This window comes from Coenobita brevimanus, chromosome 106 (genome assembly GCF_032717465.1).
Source record: "Coenobita brevimanus isolate Jiangsu-jjx chromosome 106, ASM3271746v2, whole genome shotgun sequence".
In the NCBI taxonomy this organism is placed as follows: domain Eukaryota; kingdom Metazoa; phylum Arthropoda; class Malacostraca; order Decapoda; family Coenobitidae; genus Coenobita; species Coenobita brevimanus.
Window position 1 is genome coordinate 12,829,499 of NC_137059.1, and position 17,425 is coordinate 12,846,923.

Sequence of the window (17,425 nt, forward strand, 5' to 3'; positions counted from 1 at the left end):
GAGAGCGCTGGATGCGAGAGGGATGTCTGTTGAGCAAGGAAGAGTGGCTGTGCATGACAGAAATAAATGGAGAGAAATTGTGAATGAATAAGTGATGACGCAGCCCTGAGGGGATATTCTCCCGCATTTGGTCTGATCAGCTAGTCAGGTCAGGTGCGGGTAATGGGATGGGTCTGTTATGATGTGGCAGGGGTAAACCAGTTCTGCTGTCGGGCCCTGTTGTGGATGTCACTGATTGCATTGCGCAGTTGACCCTTGTGCGGTGTGATGCGGTGAGGATCTGTCCGTTCTCCCCTTTGGGGCTAAGATGCGAATGAATGTGTTTGAATGGATGAGTAAATGGAGAGTGAGTCGTCCTGTCTCGGCTACCTCCCTTTCCTTGGGGGAAGCAGCCTAGGTATATAGATAGATAGATAGATATTTCTTCATTGCTTCATTGTTCTAACTTCTGCATGACCAACATTAAAATTCTTTCAATTGGTGTCCTTTCTGCCATTATTGGCCCAATGCTACCAAGTCTAATGGGTCTGATGGGGTCCCTCCTGTTGTCCTCAAGAACTGTGCTTCTGTGCTTCCATTCTGCCTAGGTAAACTCGTTTGCTTCTGTCTGCCGACTTGTACCTTTCCTTCCTGCTGGAAGTTTGTTCCCATTCAACCCTCTAATTATCGCCCAATTGCTTCAGCAGCCTGTACTGTATTTCTAAAGCTTTTAAATTTATTCTTAAAAATTTTTTTTAAGAAGAACCTTTCCTATCAGAATTCTTTCCAGTCACCAGTATGAAATGAATCATGGGCAATATCCTCACCTTCTTTTTAGACTCCTGGTCATCTTCCTTGCAGGGCTTTGGTGAGAGCTGTGTCATTGTACTTGACATCTCAAAGGCTTTGAATCGAGTCTGGCATAAATCTTTAATTTCCAAAATGCCCTCTTACAGTTTTTATCCTTCTATCTGTGCCTTCCATCTTTAGCTTCCCTTCTGGTCATCCTATAGTGGCTTTGTATCTTCCCCTAGAGCTATCATTAGTGGTGTTTCTAAGGGCTCTATCCTGTCACCAACTCTTCATTCCATTCATTAATGACCTTCTAAGCTGTATATTTGACCCTGTCCACTCATATGCTGATGATTCCACCCTACACCTTTCCATTCACTTCTCACAGCGGTCATCTCAGCAGTTACTTAAGTAAACAAGGGACGAGTTTATGACACACCTAATGTCTGACCTGGTTTATAATTCTGGAGTAAAAGTAATATTGTTTTTAATGCATTAAAAACTCATTTCTTACATATTTTGACTTGTCAGAATCTTCTACAGGAGTATTCTCTAATTTTTAACAATCTTCTACTCAGTCCTGCTGCAATGGGGTGTTTAAAAGCCTGTGTTGCTAAGAGGCAAAGCGGGAGATCCTCTCTTTGGTTCATTGGCAACTTGCGTGCTTATGAAGCACGAGGGCCTGAGTTCAAATCCTGGCCAGACCAGTGATTAAGTTGTTAAGTTTCATTTCGGTTATTACGTTGATGGCAGCGGTGGGATGTGAGGCGAGGCCTTGAGGGCAGTGATGTGTTAACAGCACAGCCTTACATCCCGGGGGTGAGCTGTCTGGTGTGTTCCACAGTGTTCCCCAGTGGTGGCCTCCAATGCACTACCTACCACGTGTGTTCGAAACTGACCAAATTAATCACCAAGGGGAGAAAAGAGTGATGTAATGGGGTGTATAGAAGTCCGCGTTGCTAAGAGGCAAAGTGTGGGAACCTCTCTTTGGCTCAGTGGTAACGTGCACGCTTATGAAGCGTGAGGGCCTGAGTTCAAATCCTGGCCATACCAGTGATTAATTTGTTAAGCATCATTTCGGTTATTACACTGCATCATCTTTGCATGTACTTATTTCATTCATTTCCCCATAAAAAGAACTTTCTTTTTTTTCATGGAAAAATCTTCCGAAAGGTAATGGAGCCTGAGAAACACAATGGTCCTGAATTTCACTACAAGTTGATGTGGAGATCATCCAGTGATGAAGATGGTGATGATGGTGACAACAGACTCGATGGAGGCGATGACAATGGGGGTGAAGCAGACAATTCCAACACTGAGGATGAGACAACCCCAGAGGAAGATAATGATGATGTGGATGAAGATGGCTGGGATTCACAGATTTTTGAAGACTGGGAGAGGGTATGTAGAAAATTATAAAGTCTGTTCATTTGGTTGTATGGTATGTTATTTGATTTACATTATTATTACACAACCATTATGATATACAGTAGTAGCAGCCATCTCCCTCGTAATATCTAAATGGGTGATCTAGCTACTGCTGTTTTGTGTGAAGGGTAATAATTAAAAAGATTAGATAGGATGTGTAACTTTTATTTTGTCCAATGTATTCTTTACAACATGAAGACATTCAAGCTAATGATGAAATGAAAAGTTAATTAGTTTAAATTTAAGTACAAAAAATTTTATAGATCCTCTTCTTTCTGAATCTTAACCCATTCATCCTGAGGACATACTATATTTTGGATTTTTATTAATGTTAGATGACTTTACAGTATTTAGTTCAGGAGATGTCCCTTAGGTGGAAAAGTATGGAATCAGTTTCTATTAACCCATTCAGCCCAGCAGCTTACAGTGCTTTGTATTTTATTCAGATCAATGGAGACCTCAATAGCTTAGAGGGGTTAAACGCAATCTGTGAGATACATTCAAATACAGCATCAATAGGTTTTATGCATTTCGTAGTGGTCATTTGCCTCCCATTTTTATCTTTCCATCAGAATGAGTATGAAATTAGCAGCTTGATCCCATATCAAGAATATGAAGTTAAGATTGAGGCTATCAATGCACATGGCCCTTCACCAGAGGAAGAATTCATTGTAAGGGAATTCTCAGGTCCTGATGGTGAGTCTGCTGTTTCATTTGTTGCCTTATTAGGTTACTACTGTCATAATTATAAAATATTGGTATGATATTCATCTTATCATACTGGTAACCAATTGTGAGTTTAGATTTTTTTAGAAGCATAAAAGGTCAGTAGGACAGTAATGATGATAATGATTGATTTAAGGGTTATTGTTTTTTTACCAGTTTTGATTTCTTTCTCAGTAACTGTATATGATTTTGGTATTACTACTTGCTCGTCAGTTGGTTTACAAGAGATGTAGTGAAGTCCATGATAGCTTGAGACTGGCAGTGGAATTCAGGTGTAGTAGATGTTGGAGTGCAACAAGATCGTTCAGAAGATGTTGTGCCAAGCAGATGCCTTTGTGAGGGTGCATTGTGGTTAGACAGAGTTTGGAGAATTGTTACCCATCCTGACCTCTACCGTATAATGCTCTCATTGTCCACAAAGGAAGTGGTGTTTAGAACCTATGTTAGGAGTGTCATATTGTATGGCAATGATACATGGTGTGTAAATGAACAGGACATGTTGAGACTGAAATGAAATGACATGATAATGATTCACTGAATATGTGGAGTAAAGTTGGATGATGGGTCATCCTCAGAAAGGCTGAGAAGATGGATGGGAGTGGAAAGCATCAGGAAGGAAGTGAAAAGGAGAAGACTGAGATAGATTGAACATGTTGAGTGAAAGGTCCTGGGAAATAGGATGTGGAGCATAAAGGTACTCAGTCATTGATGGAGAGGTGGACAGGGGAAAACATAGGACGAGGTGGTGTGGTTGAACTTAGATCTGAAGAGGGCTTGTATAGAACGGAACAAAGTTAAGTGTTATCAGATGAACTCATTTGACCCATATAACAAAGAAAACTGATGTAAAATGATGATGATGATAATGATGATGATGATGATGATGTTAGTGATGCTGATGATGATGGTGAGTATAAGCATGATCCATAGGTGATGTATTGGCATTAAATTTACAGATTTTTCTACTTCTGTTCCATGATGATAATTCTTCAATATTGCCTCATTCTCTTAATTTTATTTTTTTCTGGATATTACATCATTCATGATATAACCCGTTTCCCATAATGATAATTATAATAATACCTCTTTTATGAAGAATGCCTTTCCCATGATATTTATATTTCCTCATTACCATGAGGTTGCCTCTTTCCTTGATATCACATGTTTTCCATGATAACAGCTGCCTCTTTTCCCAGAACTACTACACATGATATGATTTCTTCCAATTCTCAACAAACTGAAATCACATTTTTTTTCCTCCACCCCCACCCAACATAGTATCATTTAAAGCATTCCACTAGCATACTGCTCGTCCCGGCCCTGCCAGAACAGGTTTAGTATTAAGAGATGTAAACAGTCTCTAACACATAATCTGATAAATTCTTTCCCATTTCGTTATCCAAACAAATTTGGATTCACACCCATTGACTGAATAGGGGTTAAAAAAAAAAAAAAAAAAAAAGGATGAAGATGGGGAAGGTAGCAGGTACATTTGGGATAATGGCTGGAATTTTAACAGCATCTGGTGACATTCATCTAAAATTATTAACTAATGTCTTGAAAGAGATGACAGAGTGAAGCTAATTTACCTGATGAGTGACTGAAAAGCATGGTAGTGTATGAAGGTAAGGGTGATGCACTAGAATGAAGTAATAATATAATATGGATGCTATCTGTATCATTAGGCAGCTTCAAGAGAATTTTTTTTTTATCGATGTCCATCCACTCACTTAATGTAATGCTACCTTCAGGTGACCCTCTGCTGTGCGGCAAGATCATTTACCATTTTGAGTGGTAGCTATGTAGCTGACAAAACAAAACTCACTCTGACTGAGTATGGCTCCTGAGGATTTATATCCAGATATGGTTATTTATTGCTCACATTCCAATAAACATGAAATGAATGGGCCAGTATCATACCAGTACTTGTACTGTAACTTTCAATATAATTATTGGGCCAATGATATGTACTTCGGCTGCTGATATCCGTCGAATGTAATTTAGTCATCCGTTTGCACTCTGGGGTGTATTGGTGCAGTACTGGATCTGTGTTGATGCAATAATGGAACTTTAATCATGTCTTGACAGGATGTAAATAATTGGACTAACCAGTATTGATGCTTTACATTTTCAGATATTGGCTCAGTATAAAAACTTAAATTTAGTAGGTGTCAGATTGAGACTGTATATACTCGTATGTATTACTGAAATTAAACTTAATGAGCAGTAGCACTATCTTGGACGGAATTCAGTCTCTAACCTGCTGACTCTCTAGGCCCCCCCCCCCTAGGATTCTGGGAACCCATACTGGTCAACCACAGGATGCAAGAATAAGGACACTTCCACCTTACCTAAGTACATTATACTGACATCGGAGAACATATTGCCAGTCAAACCTCACCTCATATCCCACATTGCTGTCAGTCATTGTATTATCTGAAATGAAACATACTAAATTACTCATTGTCCTGGCCAAGATTCGATCTCGGATGCTTGCTCAACGAAATTACACATGTTACCACTGAGTTACATGAGATCTCTCCTCAGCACTTCAGGGTACTAATTTTATAGATCCCACTATGTGTGTGTGTGGGGGGGGGGGACAAGACCAATTTCAAAAAGACTGAATTCCAGGAAGTCAGTCCTTTTTTAAGGCCTGAAGTGAGGACTGATGGTCCATTATAAGCAATTCCAAATGGTCCAGCATTCCTTGGTCCATTTTTTTTTTTTTTTTTTTGAAAAAATAGGAAGGGACTGAGTAGTTTTGTTGTTGCAGCGCAAAGTTCTTCTACATCCTGCCAAAATAAACCTTTATAGTCTAACTTTCAGGCATAGGTTCTGTTTGCAGCTATTCATCAGTCATTTTTAAACCAATAATGTAATTGGTACTTCTTTACAATAAAGCCGTGCTTTTTTTTTAAGTTACTCATAAAAACAGAACAACACAACACACAGTTCAACACACCTATCCCGTCCAGTGCTGCCATGGAGAGGGTCTTCTCTTTGGGGAAGAATGTAATCAAGCCAAAAAGTTCAGGGCTCAGTGACAGCCATTTTGCAATGCTAGTCTCATGTCATATTGTATCGTTTATAAAAGGCTTCAACAACTTGCATGCATCGATCTTGGTCACCTAATGGCAGCCGTCCACAATGCTTGATCTCTGGCAGCCTCCCTATTCAATCCCTCATCCCTGAGGTCACATTCTATGACCTCGTCCCAGGTATTTTTCAGTCTATCTCTTGCCTCTTGCACAGCTACACCCAACCTTCATGCTTCTCACATTCCACAACTAGTTATCCATCCTCTCCACATGCCCAAACCATCTCAATCCACCCCTCATCACCACAACACCAATACACGCCAGTCCCATCCTTCCTCTCAACTTATCAGTCATAAACCTAGCTCCCCCAGGTGTCACATTCAAGGATGCACTACGCATCCATCAAAACATGGTCATTTCTGTACATTTGAGCTTATGAATATTCTCTTCCTTTACTGGACAGGTCTAACTACCATACAGCATTACACTCCAAATGCATGCTGCATATAAAGTTCCCTTGGCATGGAGTGAAGGCCTTGTCAGTGTCTGAAGAGGTAACAGCTCCTTGAACTTCTTCCAACCACTCCTTACCCTGGCCAAAAAGCTACCTACAGCCCCACCTCCAGCACATAACATGTCCCCCAAATCACTAAACTCCTCCTTACATTCAAGAGACTCATGAGCAAGATCAGTTCTTTCACACCAGACAGTCTCTTCATGCTGTCCTTGACACACCACACTCACAAATTCAGCATCATCGCACAGTCTACCTCTAATACTACTACATCACTTATGCACCCACTTATCACAAACACTGCACAATATGGAGTTACTTCCCACATCCTTGTGGCTAACCACACATGGCCACTCACTCTCTGCTTTGACAGTTCTACCACCTGCCCTAGATATCATCCATTTGTTATATCTACATATACTCTTAAACTCTTGCGCCTCATTCCATCCCTCCATTTCCTAAATCTTCCCTCCTCCTCCCTTTCATTCACTACAGCCAACACCGAATCATCAGCATACAACATCTCCCAGGGAGTCCATTTCTGAAGTCACGTGAGAGAGTTTCAAGCACCATGATAAGCAGTAAAGGGCTCAAGGCAGACCTCTGATGCACACTAACATTCACAGAAAAGTCATCACTCAAATCTCCATGCACTCTCACCTGGGTGTGAGCACCCACATTCATAACCATAACCATAAGCACTCAAACCAGCCACTCCTCCATCCCAAGCTTTCTTATTGCCCACTTCACCCCTTCCTGGGGGACTGTCAGAGGCCTTCTCCAGATCAACAAAAACAAAACAGAGCTCCCTTTTCTTTCTTAAATATTTTTCCTGGAATGTCAGACTATGAATATGGCATCAGTGACCCTTTTGCTTGGCATAAACCCAAACTGCATCTCATCAGTATTCACTCTTTCCTTAATCATACCCTTTATGGCTCTCGCCATTGCCTTCATTATACTGTGTAACAAAGAATTTGTTTATTCAGTATTTTTTTGGTCTTGTTAGACCCAGTTTTCCACGCTGATTCCAATGGTGTATGTTTTGTTTCTATATGTTTTTGTCAACAATGAACTTCCAGTCATGTTACCACACACCGATGTAATGGCTGACGTATCGCTTACCACATCACACACACACACACACACACACACACACACACACACACACACACACACACACACACACACACACACACACACACACATGCACGCACGCACGCACGCACGCACGCACGCGCGCCATCTGCATCCATGCAGACGTCACTGATATGACCATTATTGTGTCATGCAACACGGATTGAGTCAGTTCATTCGATGTGCTAGTCTCATGTTGCTAGTCTGGCTGGTCAATGTGTTTTTGAGCTGTTCCTAAACATATTTCTCTTGATGAGAATGACCACTATATGTTCTTGCAAGCTGTCAGCCGATACATTTTCTTATGTATATGGAGAATATATTGGACAAGATGATCAACCACAAAATCCACCTTGATACCAAATTTGCTTGTGCACACAAAGCATATTTAGGCATGTCAATGGGCGATGAAGATAAGGATTGGGCTCTGCACTATGCCTGTGGTAGCTGTTGCTGTGTGCTTGAAGCTTGGCTGCGAGAAACGAGAAAGAAGATGCCTTTCGCAGTTCTGAGATTGTGGTGAGAGCCTTCGAATCACCACGACGATTGTTGTTTTTGCATGGTTGATATAAGTGGTGCGAAGAGCATTAAGGACAGAAAGAACATTGTATATCCAATTTTGCTTTCAATCTCTCCAGTGCCTCACAACGATGAGCTGGCGATTCCTGTCCCTCCTGCAGACATGGAAGTTGTCTCTGACCATGAGGACATCGTCGATGATGGAGGGGAAAGTGATGTTGAATTGTATGTTGGAGAATGTTCCAGAGACACTCCACACTTTCCCAATCAGCAAGAACTGGATGACTTGGTCCGAGATTTAGGACTCACTAAGTCCAATGCTGAGATGCTGGCATCATGTCTGAGTGACTGGAACTTGTTGGATCCCAGTTGAGTTACAGGAATCGCCAGGGCATGCTTGCATCCTCCTTCAAATTTTATGAAGAAACCTCGTTTTGTTATTGTTTTGATGTTAAGGATTTGTTCCAAGCCATGGGAGTGGATTACAAGACCTCAGAATGGAGACTTTTCATAGACAGTTCCATGCAGAGCCTAAAAGCTGTACTTTTGCATAATGGCAACAAACTCCCATCAATTCCAGTTGCACATTCTGTGGAAATGAAAGAAAGCTATGACAATGTGAAGATTTGTCTGACAATGATCAAGTATTCAGATCACAAATGGGTGGTTTGTGGGGATTTCAAAATGATTTTGTTCCTACTTGGAATGCAAAGTGCTTATACAAAGTCCTCATGTTTTTTATGCTTATGGGACAGCCGGAGCGATGCAGAATATTTCGTGAGGAAAGACTGGCCTCTCAGAGAGTTTCACACCAGGCTCGTACAACTTCCTGATAGCTCCACTGATCTCCAGAGAGAAAATATTGCTACCGCTGCAAGACATAAAACTTGGTCTTGTGAAACAACTCGTGAAAGCCATCAACATGGATGATGATGTGTTTCTGCATATCCGATCAATGTTTCCCAAGTTGAGCTTGGTAAAGATGACGGCTGGCATATTCACTGAGCCACAAGTTCAAAGAATGCTTGCAAGCCATGAAGTCCAGGATAATATGACTGATAATGAAGAGCGCCCATGGAATGCTTTCAGAGGGGTTGTGGAAGGTTTTCTTGGTCGTTCTATGGCTGCTGTTGTAGACGGCCTTCGTTCTTCTCGTAGATCTATCAACTATGGTGTTCCTCAGGGATCTGTCCTATCACCGACTCTCATCCTTTTATTCATCAATGACCTTCTGAGCTGTACCTCTAACCCTATCCACTCGTACGCTGATGATTCCACCCTTTGCCTTTCCATTCGGTTCCCGCAACGTCCATCTCAGCAGTTACTTCAACAAACAAGGGATGAGACTATGGCAAGCCACTCGTAAGCTGATGATTCTACCCTTCGCCTTTCCATTCGGTTCCCACAACGTCCATCTCAGCGGATACTTCAACAAACAAGGGATGAGGCTATGGCAAGCCTAATGTCTGACTTGGCTCGTATCTCTGACTGGGGTAAAAATAACTTTGTTGTTTTTAGTGCATCAAAAACTCAGTTTTTACACCTATCAACCCGACACAATCTCTCACACGAGTACCCACTGATGTTTAATAATATCCAGCTCCATCCTGCATTATCCTTGAACATGCTTAGGGTTTCATTCATTCATTCAGGACTTATCTTGGAAAGATCATATTGCATCTCTTGTAAAATCTGTTTCCAAGAGATTAGGTGTGCTAAACTGACTCTGTTCCTTTTTTACCCCTGCACAGTTGTTGACTTTATACACAGGTTTTATTCGCCTCTGTGTGGAGTACAACTCTCATGTGTGGGGAGGCTCCCCACATACAGCTTTTCTCAATTGGGTGGAGTCAAAGGCTTTTCGTCTCATTAACTCTCCTTCTCTTACTGGCACCCTTCAACCTTTGTCTCTTCGCCACACTGTTGCATCTTTATCTCTCTTCTATCGCTACTTCAATGGTCGCTGCTTCTCTGAACTGTCTGCTTGCATCCCTCCACCTCTTCGACTGGCACGTAGCACCCGTCTAGCAACAAACTCTAATCCCTTTTCTGTCCAACTCTCTAATGCAAGAGTTAACCATTACTCCCAGTCCTTCACTTATGCAACAGGTCAACTCTGTAACTGTCTCCCTCTGTCTGTATTTCCTGCTTTCTATGATCTCCAGTCTTTCAAACGCAGTGTGTCCAGGCATCTCGAAATGAATGGATCTTGAATTTGGCCCTCTTTTGTATTGTTTTTTTTTTTCTGGGGGGGGGGGAGGAATGGTTTGCAGGCCCCTGGCCTTTGGTTCCTTCTTTCTTGCTTAAAAAAATAAAAACACAGGAGACCAAATTCCGCACAACTTGTCGATGACCGGTTCGGCACATTCCACCAGCTTGGATAGAGAATGTCAATCAAAATGCACTAACCTTGATCTCTTCAGTAGCAACTTGGGTGCAGTCAGCGAGGAGCATGGCGAACAGTTCCACCAGGATGCTTTGCTGATGGAAACCAGATATCAGGGCAGGTGGAACAAGGCGATGATGGGCGATTACGTTTGGGGATTGTTGCGCGATTGTCATCACAGCTACAGAAGAAAGTCAAGATCTAAAGTGCATTTCTAGATAGTGTGCCCTGCATTACTGTTTGCTGATTTTCTAGTTATATTCATCATATACACCCGGAAATATATAAATTCTTTGCTATTCTCAACATTCTCGAAATGGTAACAAATTGCAGTTCCTGTCCTTATACAATACATATGGTGTTGCATAATTCCTGTAACACTAGATTTACACAAAAACAAATAGCAGATTCAGAATCTGTGCATTGACATTGATCAGAAGTAGCTTTAAAATCCATATAAACAAAACACTGGTTTAAGTTCGTTACACAATGTTATCTGGCCGAACAGTATTATGCGTGTATAATTTCTTCTTTCCAGGGCTTCACCCTTCCCCTTGTACACATTTTCAGTCACACTCTTCACCTGGAACAACACACTCATGTATAATCGTCCTCGTCAAATCAGTAGCTAAACCCACTCCTGTGTCTCCTGAGGCCTTCAGCATTTCAGCAGTCAGTCCAGACACACCGGCTACCCTCTCCAACTGCATCCTGACTGTTGCCCAGGTCCCAGTTGCAACATTAATCAGAGGCCAAGGGCCAGGCACTTGATTCACTGACTCCAAACCTTCCTTGTTCCTGTCAAACTCCTCATTCAGCAACCAGTTATATTGCTCTCTCCAGGCACCTTAGTGTCTACCCCTACCTTTCCTTCATGATTCTTCACACACTGCTCACTTATGATATCCCTGTTTTCCCTTGTCCTGTGATTTGCCACTTTAAACATCATATTCTTCCTTTTAGTTCTACTGTAAACTCTCAGTTATCCAGTGTAAGTCAGCCAACCCCTATGTTGAATAAAGCAAAATACCGGATATTGCATAGTACCTCCCATCGATTCAGCATTCTGTGTTGAGCCCAGTTAAGTTTTATTATCCTTCTTGACCCTCTATCCTAATAACTTTCCTACAATATTACCCATGAATAAAAGATTAATATCAAACATAAAGAGCAATACCATACTGATACGGTACACTCACGAGTACTAATTTTTGCTCAGGAGTGCCACCTTCCTACCTCTTTAGGGAACAGGAGAGAGGGGTGGGCTAACCGAGCTCCAGCCACCTCTTTCCCAGCTCCCAACCCTCCTGCATACCCCTACCCCCTCACCTGTCATTTTTAACTGGCAGTTACGTCTCAAGCTGACTTCATACTTCATACACACCACTATTACACAAACATAAAACATTAAGATGTGTAAAAATATATATTATAATTATCAACACACTGCAGCAAGAAATTACTGCATGATAACGTTGAGACTAAAACAATATCTTAAACAACGGCCATTCCAGGTGTCATGTGTTGGGCTCACTGTTTCTTTTGTTTGCACACACACACACACACACACACACACACACACACACACACACACACACACACACACACACACACACACACACACACACACACACACACACACGTAATAGTGAAGGTCACAGCCTTGCCCTTAGATCGGACTATATGAGCTCTCAGCTCCCTTCCGGGAGGGTAAAAGCTGACGATCACGACCATCAAGTGATCCTGACCGACCCGGTGAATTACACACATGCACAGGCACAAACAGTTTTCCATCAATTTTAAAAATTTATCATACATCCCTCCAGCAGTTTTAAGTTTCTACAGTAGCCTTGTTTGTGGCACCCTTTCAGATGCCTTCCTTATGACTGAGCCCAACACTGAACCCTAGGGCACTGCTCTGGATGCACTCCTCCAATAGGATACCTTGTCACTTGTAACTGTTCTCATTCATTTTTTTTCTTAACAATTAGTTTTCTATCCATTTTAACAATATCCCACGCATCCATCTACAGTTTTAAGTTTCTGCAATAGATTTTTATGTGGCACTCTGTCAGATGCCTTCCACAGACCCAGGTAGACACAATCAACCCAACCCTCTCACTCTTGTAGAATATCCACAACTCTGCTGTAGAAATTTACCAGTCTAGTCATGCAAGCTATTCTTTCTCAAAATCCATATTATTTTGTTGTAATTAACCTTTTTCCTTCAAGAATTTTAGTCCATCTTTTTCTGATTTTTACTAAGTTTACAAACAATACTAGTAAGGGACATATCTGTAGTTTAGTGGGTCGTCTCTGTCTCCTCTTTTACATGAAGTCACTCTATTTGCTCTTTTCTAATGTACTAATGATTCACCTCTGCCTAGAGAAGACTTAATTTGCTCCACCAAATGGCATGCGCATTTTTTTTTTTTCGGAGCCATTCTATCACTTGATTTGGTTCCATTGTCTTTCATCCAACTCCTTCATCAGCTTCAATAATTCACTTTTATCAACTGCTACCTCTGGCATTTATGAAACTCTTATTTCCTCAACAGGTTCAAAAAATCATCATCTGTGACAAAGACTGACTGCAGTTTATCATTCAGTCCTTAACTCACACATCTCTTTTTCTGTTTCATTTGTTACCTCTCCAACTATCAACCTTGATATATTGTCCCAGATTTATTTTTCCAATAATCTATAGAACAATTCTGGTTCCTTTCTCATTTGATTACAGTGACCTTTTCACGATTCATTTCTTCTTTTCTTTTTATTTTTTCATAATAATACAAACCCCAACCATCCCTTGGATGTACACCTTCACCGGCTCAGTCCGATTGGAGTGCTGTCGTAATTACCCACTACGCCACCAGGCGCCAAAATTTGGTTATGTGGTTACCACCCAGCGTAGTAAATGGTTTCCTGGTGTACAGGAAACCATTTGGCATGTCACTTAGTGTAGAGTCACCCACAGACAGAAGGAAGAGGAAAGAATGAAGGAAAGAAAGACAGAAGAGGGAGCGTAAAGTCACCTGTAGGCAGAAGGACGAGGAAAGCACGAAGGAAAGAAAGACAGAAGAGGATGGAAGGAAAGAAGGATAGAGGAAAGGAAAAGGGAGACACTCGAGAGCAGCACAGCAGCACTGCATCGAGTGAGTGGATGGTGAACGCCCCCACCTACCACACACAATATATATATATATATTAAAAAAAATATTGACCCAGCACTAGTTTTACATCAGTTGGTTGATACAGAGTAAATTTTGGTAGCCTTATTCCTTAGGTCTGCTATATGCCAGTACTGGGTCTTTGTTCTGTGTTTCTTGCATAATGCCATTCAGGTGTCATTCTCACGTAATGTATCAGGTTTGAGTAACCTGGCCCAGGGATTATGTTTCTGATGGATCCATAGAGGACTGGATGATAGACGGATGGACGTACCATAAGATTACCTGCCTTCCTCCACAGTGTGATTATGAACATCCCTTGATATTGCCTATTGCTTATACAGTGTCACCATAGTGCTCAGTAGCACCCTTTTCTTCTCACAGGACTGTCATTACTGTACCTCCGCCAACGAAGTTGGAGGAAGTTATATATTCATCTATGTTTGTTGCTTGCCGGAATCGAAAGATTTGGCAAGCATGTTAGTCAGTTCCATATGTTTTTTTGTCTGTTTATTTGTCTGCACTCTACATGTCACAGTTCTGTGCCAATCATTCTGAAAAAAAAAAAAAATCAGAAGGTAGGTATCCATAAACTCTAGAAGCTTACTGTTTTTCGTCAAAGGCAGTCAAAGGCCCTGGGGTGGGTGGGGGGTTGAAACCCCTTAATGGCCATGGGTCCAAAAATTGTCGGGACACAGTTGCCGGCCTGCCCCGGCACCAGTTTTTCTAATTTGGAAAATCGATATCCTTCTTACCAGATTGAAAAGAAACGTCTGAAGCACCTTGCAATGCAATTTTTAACTTCCTACACCCATCCTGTGCTTTGCAATGAAGCGTGAAATTTTTTGCCAAATGACACTCGACACACCGGTGAAAAATAACAGACACACTCGGATCCATCCAGCAAGGGTTGCTCTGCTGATGCGACATGTCAGTAAAAAGTAAGAACTCGGATCCATACGGCAAGGGGGAAAGAGGGCAGAAAAAGAGGAGGGGGGGAGGAGGGGAAGGGGAAGGGAGGGAAATAGGCAGGAAGAGGGGAGGGGGAAGAGGGAGGATAGAGGGTGGGGGAAGAGGGGGAGGGGAGAAGAGGGGGAAGAAGAGGGAGGGGGAAGACGGGGAGGGGGAAGAGGGAGGAGGAGGGGGGCTATGAGCCAAGAAAGAATTGATCAAATTCTGGGGCTGATCCAGATCCAGATTCTGATCCTATCTCCACGGATCCGGATCCTTTTTAATGGCAGCGGCAGTGGCGGAGGTATGCGCTCTCAGAATGCTTTCTGTTAGAGTCTGTGGTGCTTCATGATAGTGCCATTTGAGAATTTTTGTATTACCGGGCTTTACATAGTGCCATCACAACTCTGTTACTTCTTGCCTCCTACAGCACCATCATTAGAGTTTTTGTATTACCTCTTTACAAGGCCATCAGTGAAGTCTTTGTATTTCCTATTTCAACCCACATTGCTATTGTTAGCCTGTGTTACCTCCTTCCTCTCACAGTGTCATCATTACAGTCTGTCTCACTGCTTCCTTCTCTTAGTACCATCACTAGTTTCTATATTACACATCTCCCCACTCCCTGTGGTGCCAACAGACAAGTGTGTTAACCGCATCCCTAATGCAGTGCCATTATTGCAATGTTTATTGCTTCTTATCATTGCTGTCATTTGAGTTTTTATTACTTTTTTACCTCCACAGTGCCATCAGAGGCTCCAACCAACCTGCAGATGATTGACATTGATGCCACTGATGCTGTATTGACATGGAAACCTGTTAGTTCTGCCTCAGTTCATGGCTTTCTTCATGGATATAAGGTAAAACTATGTGAGAAAAAGCTGTAAATGATTAAATAAATTAGTGAAAGTAAGATGCTGAATGATGAAGTAAGCAGTATTACTGCAAGATGTGAGATGTCCTGAGGGTTTTATTGATATACAATAATTATGCATTTGCACTGACGAACCACAGTTTAAATCAATGAGGTACCTGGACGTTTGTTACTGTAGGTAAATGCTGCAGGGAATGTAGAGTGGCAGCCTACACATATAATGATATAGACTGCCGTGGTTTAACACTGGGTCATCTGAAGTCTTGAAAGGAGAAAAACAGCTTAGATGTTTCAATTTATTTTACTGTATATCACTTCTGTTTACTGGATTATGGTAGCCTAGTCTTAAGTTCTGTGATTCAAATGGATTAATAATCACATAGACAGTTACAGTACTTTTAAATGTAAATTCTCTCTGGCTATGTCTACAGCGCCTGAGGAATATGAGGAACTTTCCATAAATAATCTTTCAAGCCAGGCTTGTTGCGAGGGGAACATCTGTGCCATGGCAGGTCAGAGATTGAAGTGAATTTGCTCTGCTATGAAAAATTTAAAAGAAATGGTAGAAGTATTTTGGTGGGTTCTTAAATTTTTCCAAGAATTTTTAGGAGAATCTTGAAGTGCAAGTTGGAGCTTCGTTGTCCCACTGACATGCATCTGGATGTTATGAAGCTCCACTGTTTACCATAGTTATGCAGTCATGTACTTACATACTTCCATAGCAATCTGTTTTTCTTGATAAGTGCTTGTGCTTGGCTTCTTTCTCTCTCCAGTTACTAAAGGTGATTTTCACAGATATGTGTGTATTTACGTAGTTGTGATTTACAGGAAATGAGCTACACTCGTGGGGTCCCAATAAGTCAGATTTTGCTTTGAACTCATTTACGTTTTTAAACCAGACGATCTCTTTGTCCAGGCTCTTCCACATGTCTGTGCATCAATAAGGAAAACTATATTTCTTGATATCCTTCAGGCAACTTGGTTTTTTCAGTTTCATTCCGTGTCTTCTTGTTACTCTTCCATCCCATACAAACATATTTTCTCTGTCAGTGTTTTCTACTCCCATCATGATCCTGAACACTGAAGTCATGTCGCCCCTCTCTCTCCTTTCCTCTAAGGTAGGAAGATCTAGCTTTTCCAGCCTTTCCCTGCACAACAGATCTGCCTAGCTAGAGACCATCTTGGTTGCTGTTCTTCGTATTCTCTCGATCTTGCTTGTATCTTTCTTGTGCGTGGGTGTGTGTGTGTGTGTGTGTGTGTGTGTGTGTGTGTGTGTGTTCTTACCTAATTGTATCTTTACAGGAATGAGTCAAGCTCGTACTGTCCCGTGTCTTAAACCATATTTATCGTATATATCCTTAAATTTGTGAATTGTTTTGGCACACACTATTTCATTCGGTAGTGCATTCCATTGATCAATTGCTCTGTTTGGGAAACTGAATTTCCTTACGTCTTTATCACCTCTCTTCTTATGCAGTTTTTTGCAGTGTCCTCTTGCTGATGCTTCTCCATATGTTAAGTAATCATTTATGTCTATTTTCTCCTTCCCTGATATGCACTTATATAGCATTATCATGTCACCTCTTTTCCTTCTCTCCTGTAGTGTTGGTAGATTCAGTTTATTTAGTCTTTCTTCGTAGCTTAGGTCCCTTAAGCTTAGTATCCATCTTGTAGCGGCCCTTTGAACTTTTTCAATCTTGTCTATGTGCTTTTTGAGATGAGGACTCCAGACTACTGATGCATATTCCAGGTTGGTCTAATGAATGATGTTATTATCCTTCTTAGCATGTCTTCATTTATGTATGTGAATGCTATTCTCATATTTGCAAGCAGTGTATACATGTTCCGTACCTTCTCGCTGATGTGGTCAGCCGGAGATAGTCCGTTATTGATAATCACACCTAGGTC

The 17,425-nt window shown here is 41.5% G+C and overlaps 1 protein-coding gene across 1 annotated transcript in view; it reads left to right on the forward strand.

Moving 5' to 3' along the window:
* Window positions 1-17,425, forward strand: part of LOC145416430 (uncharacterized) — a 657,995-nt gene that overhangs the window by 444,886 nt on the left and 195,684 nt on the right. Inside the window, exons 19-21 of the mRNA XM_080285378.1 lie at window positions 1,945-2,172; window positions 2,772-2,895; window positions 15,388-15,503. Of these exons, the coding sequence (XP_080141504.1) occupies window positions 1,945-2,172; window positions 2,772-2,895; window positions 15,388-15,503 (468 nt within the window). The remainder of the gene's footprint in view (window positions 1-1,944; window positions 2,173-2,771; window positions 2,896-15,387; window positions 15,504-17,425) is intronic.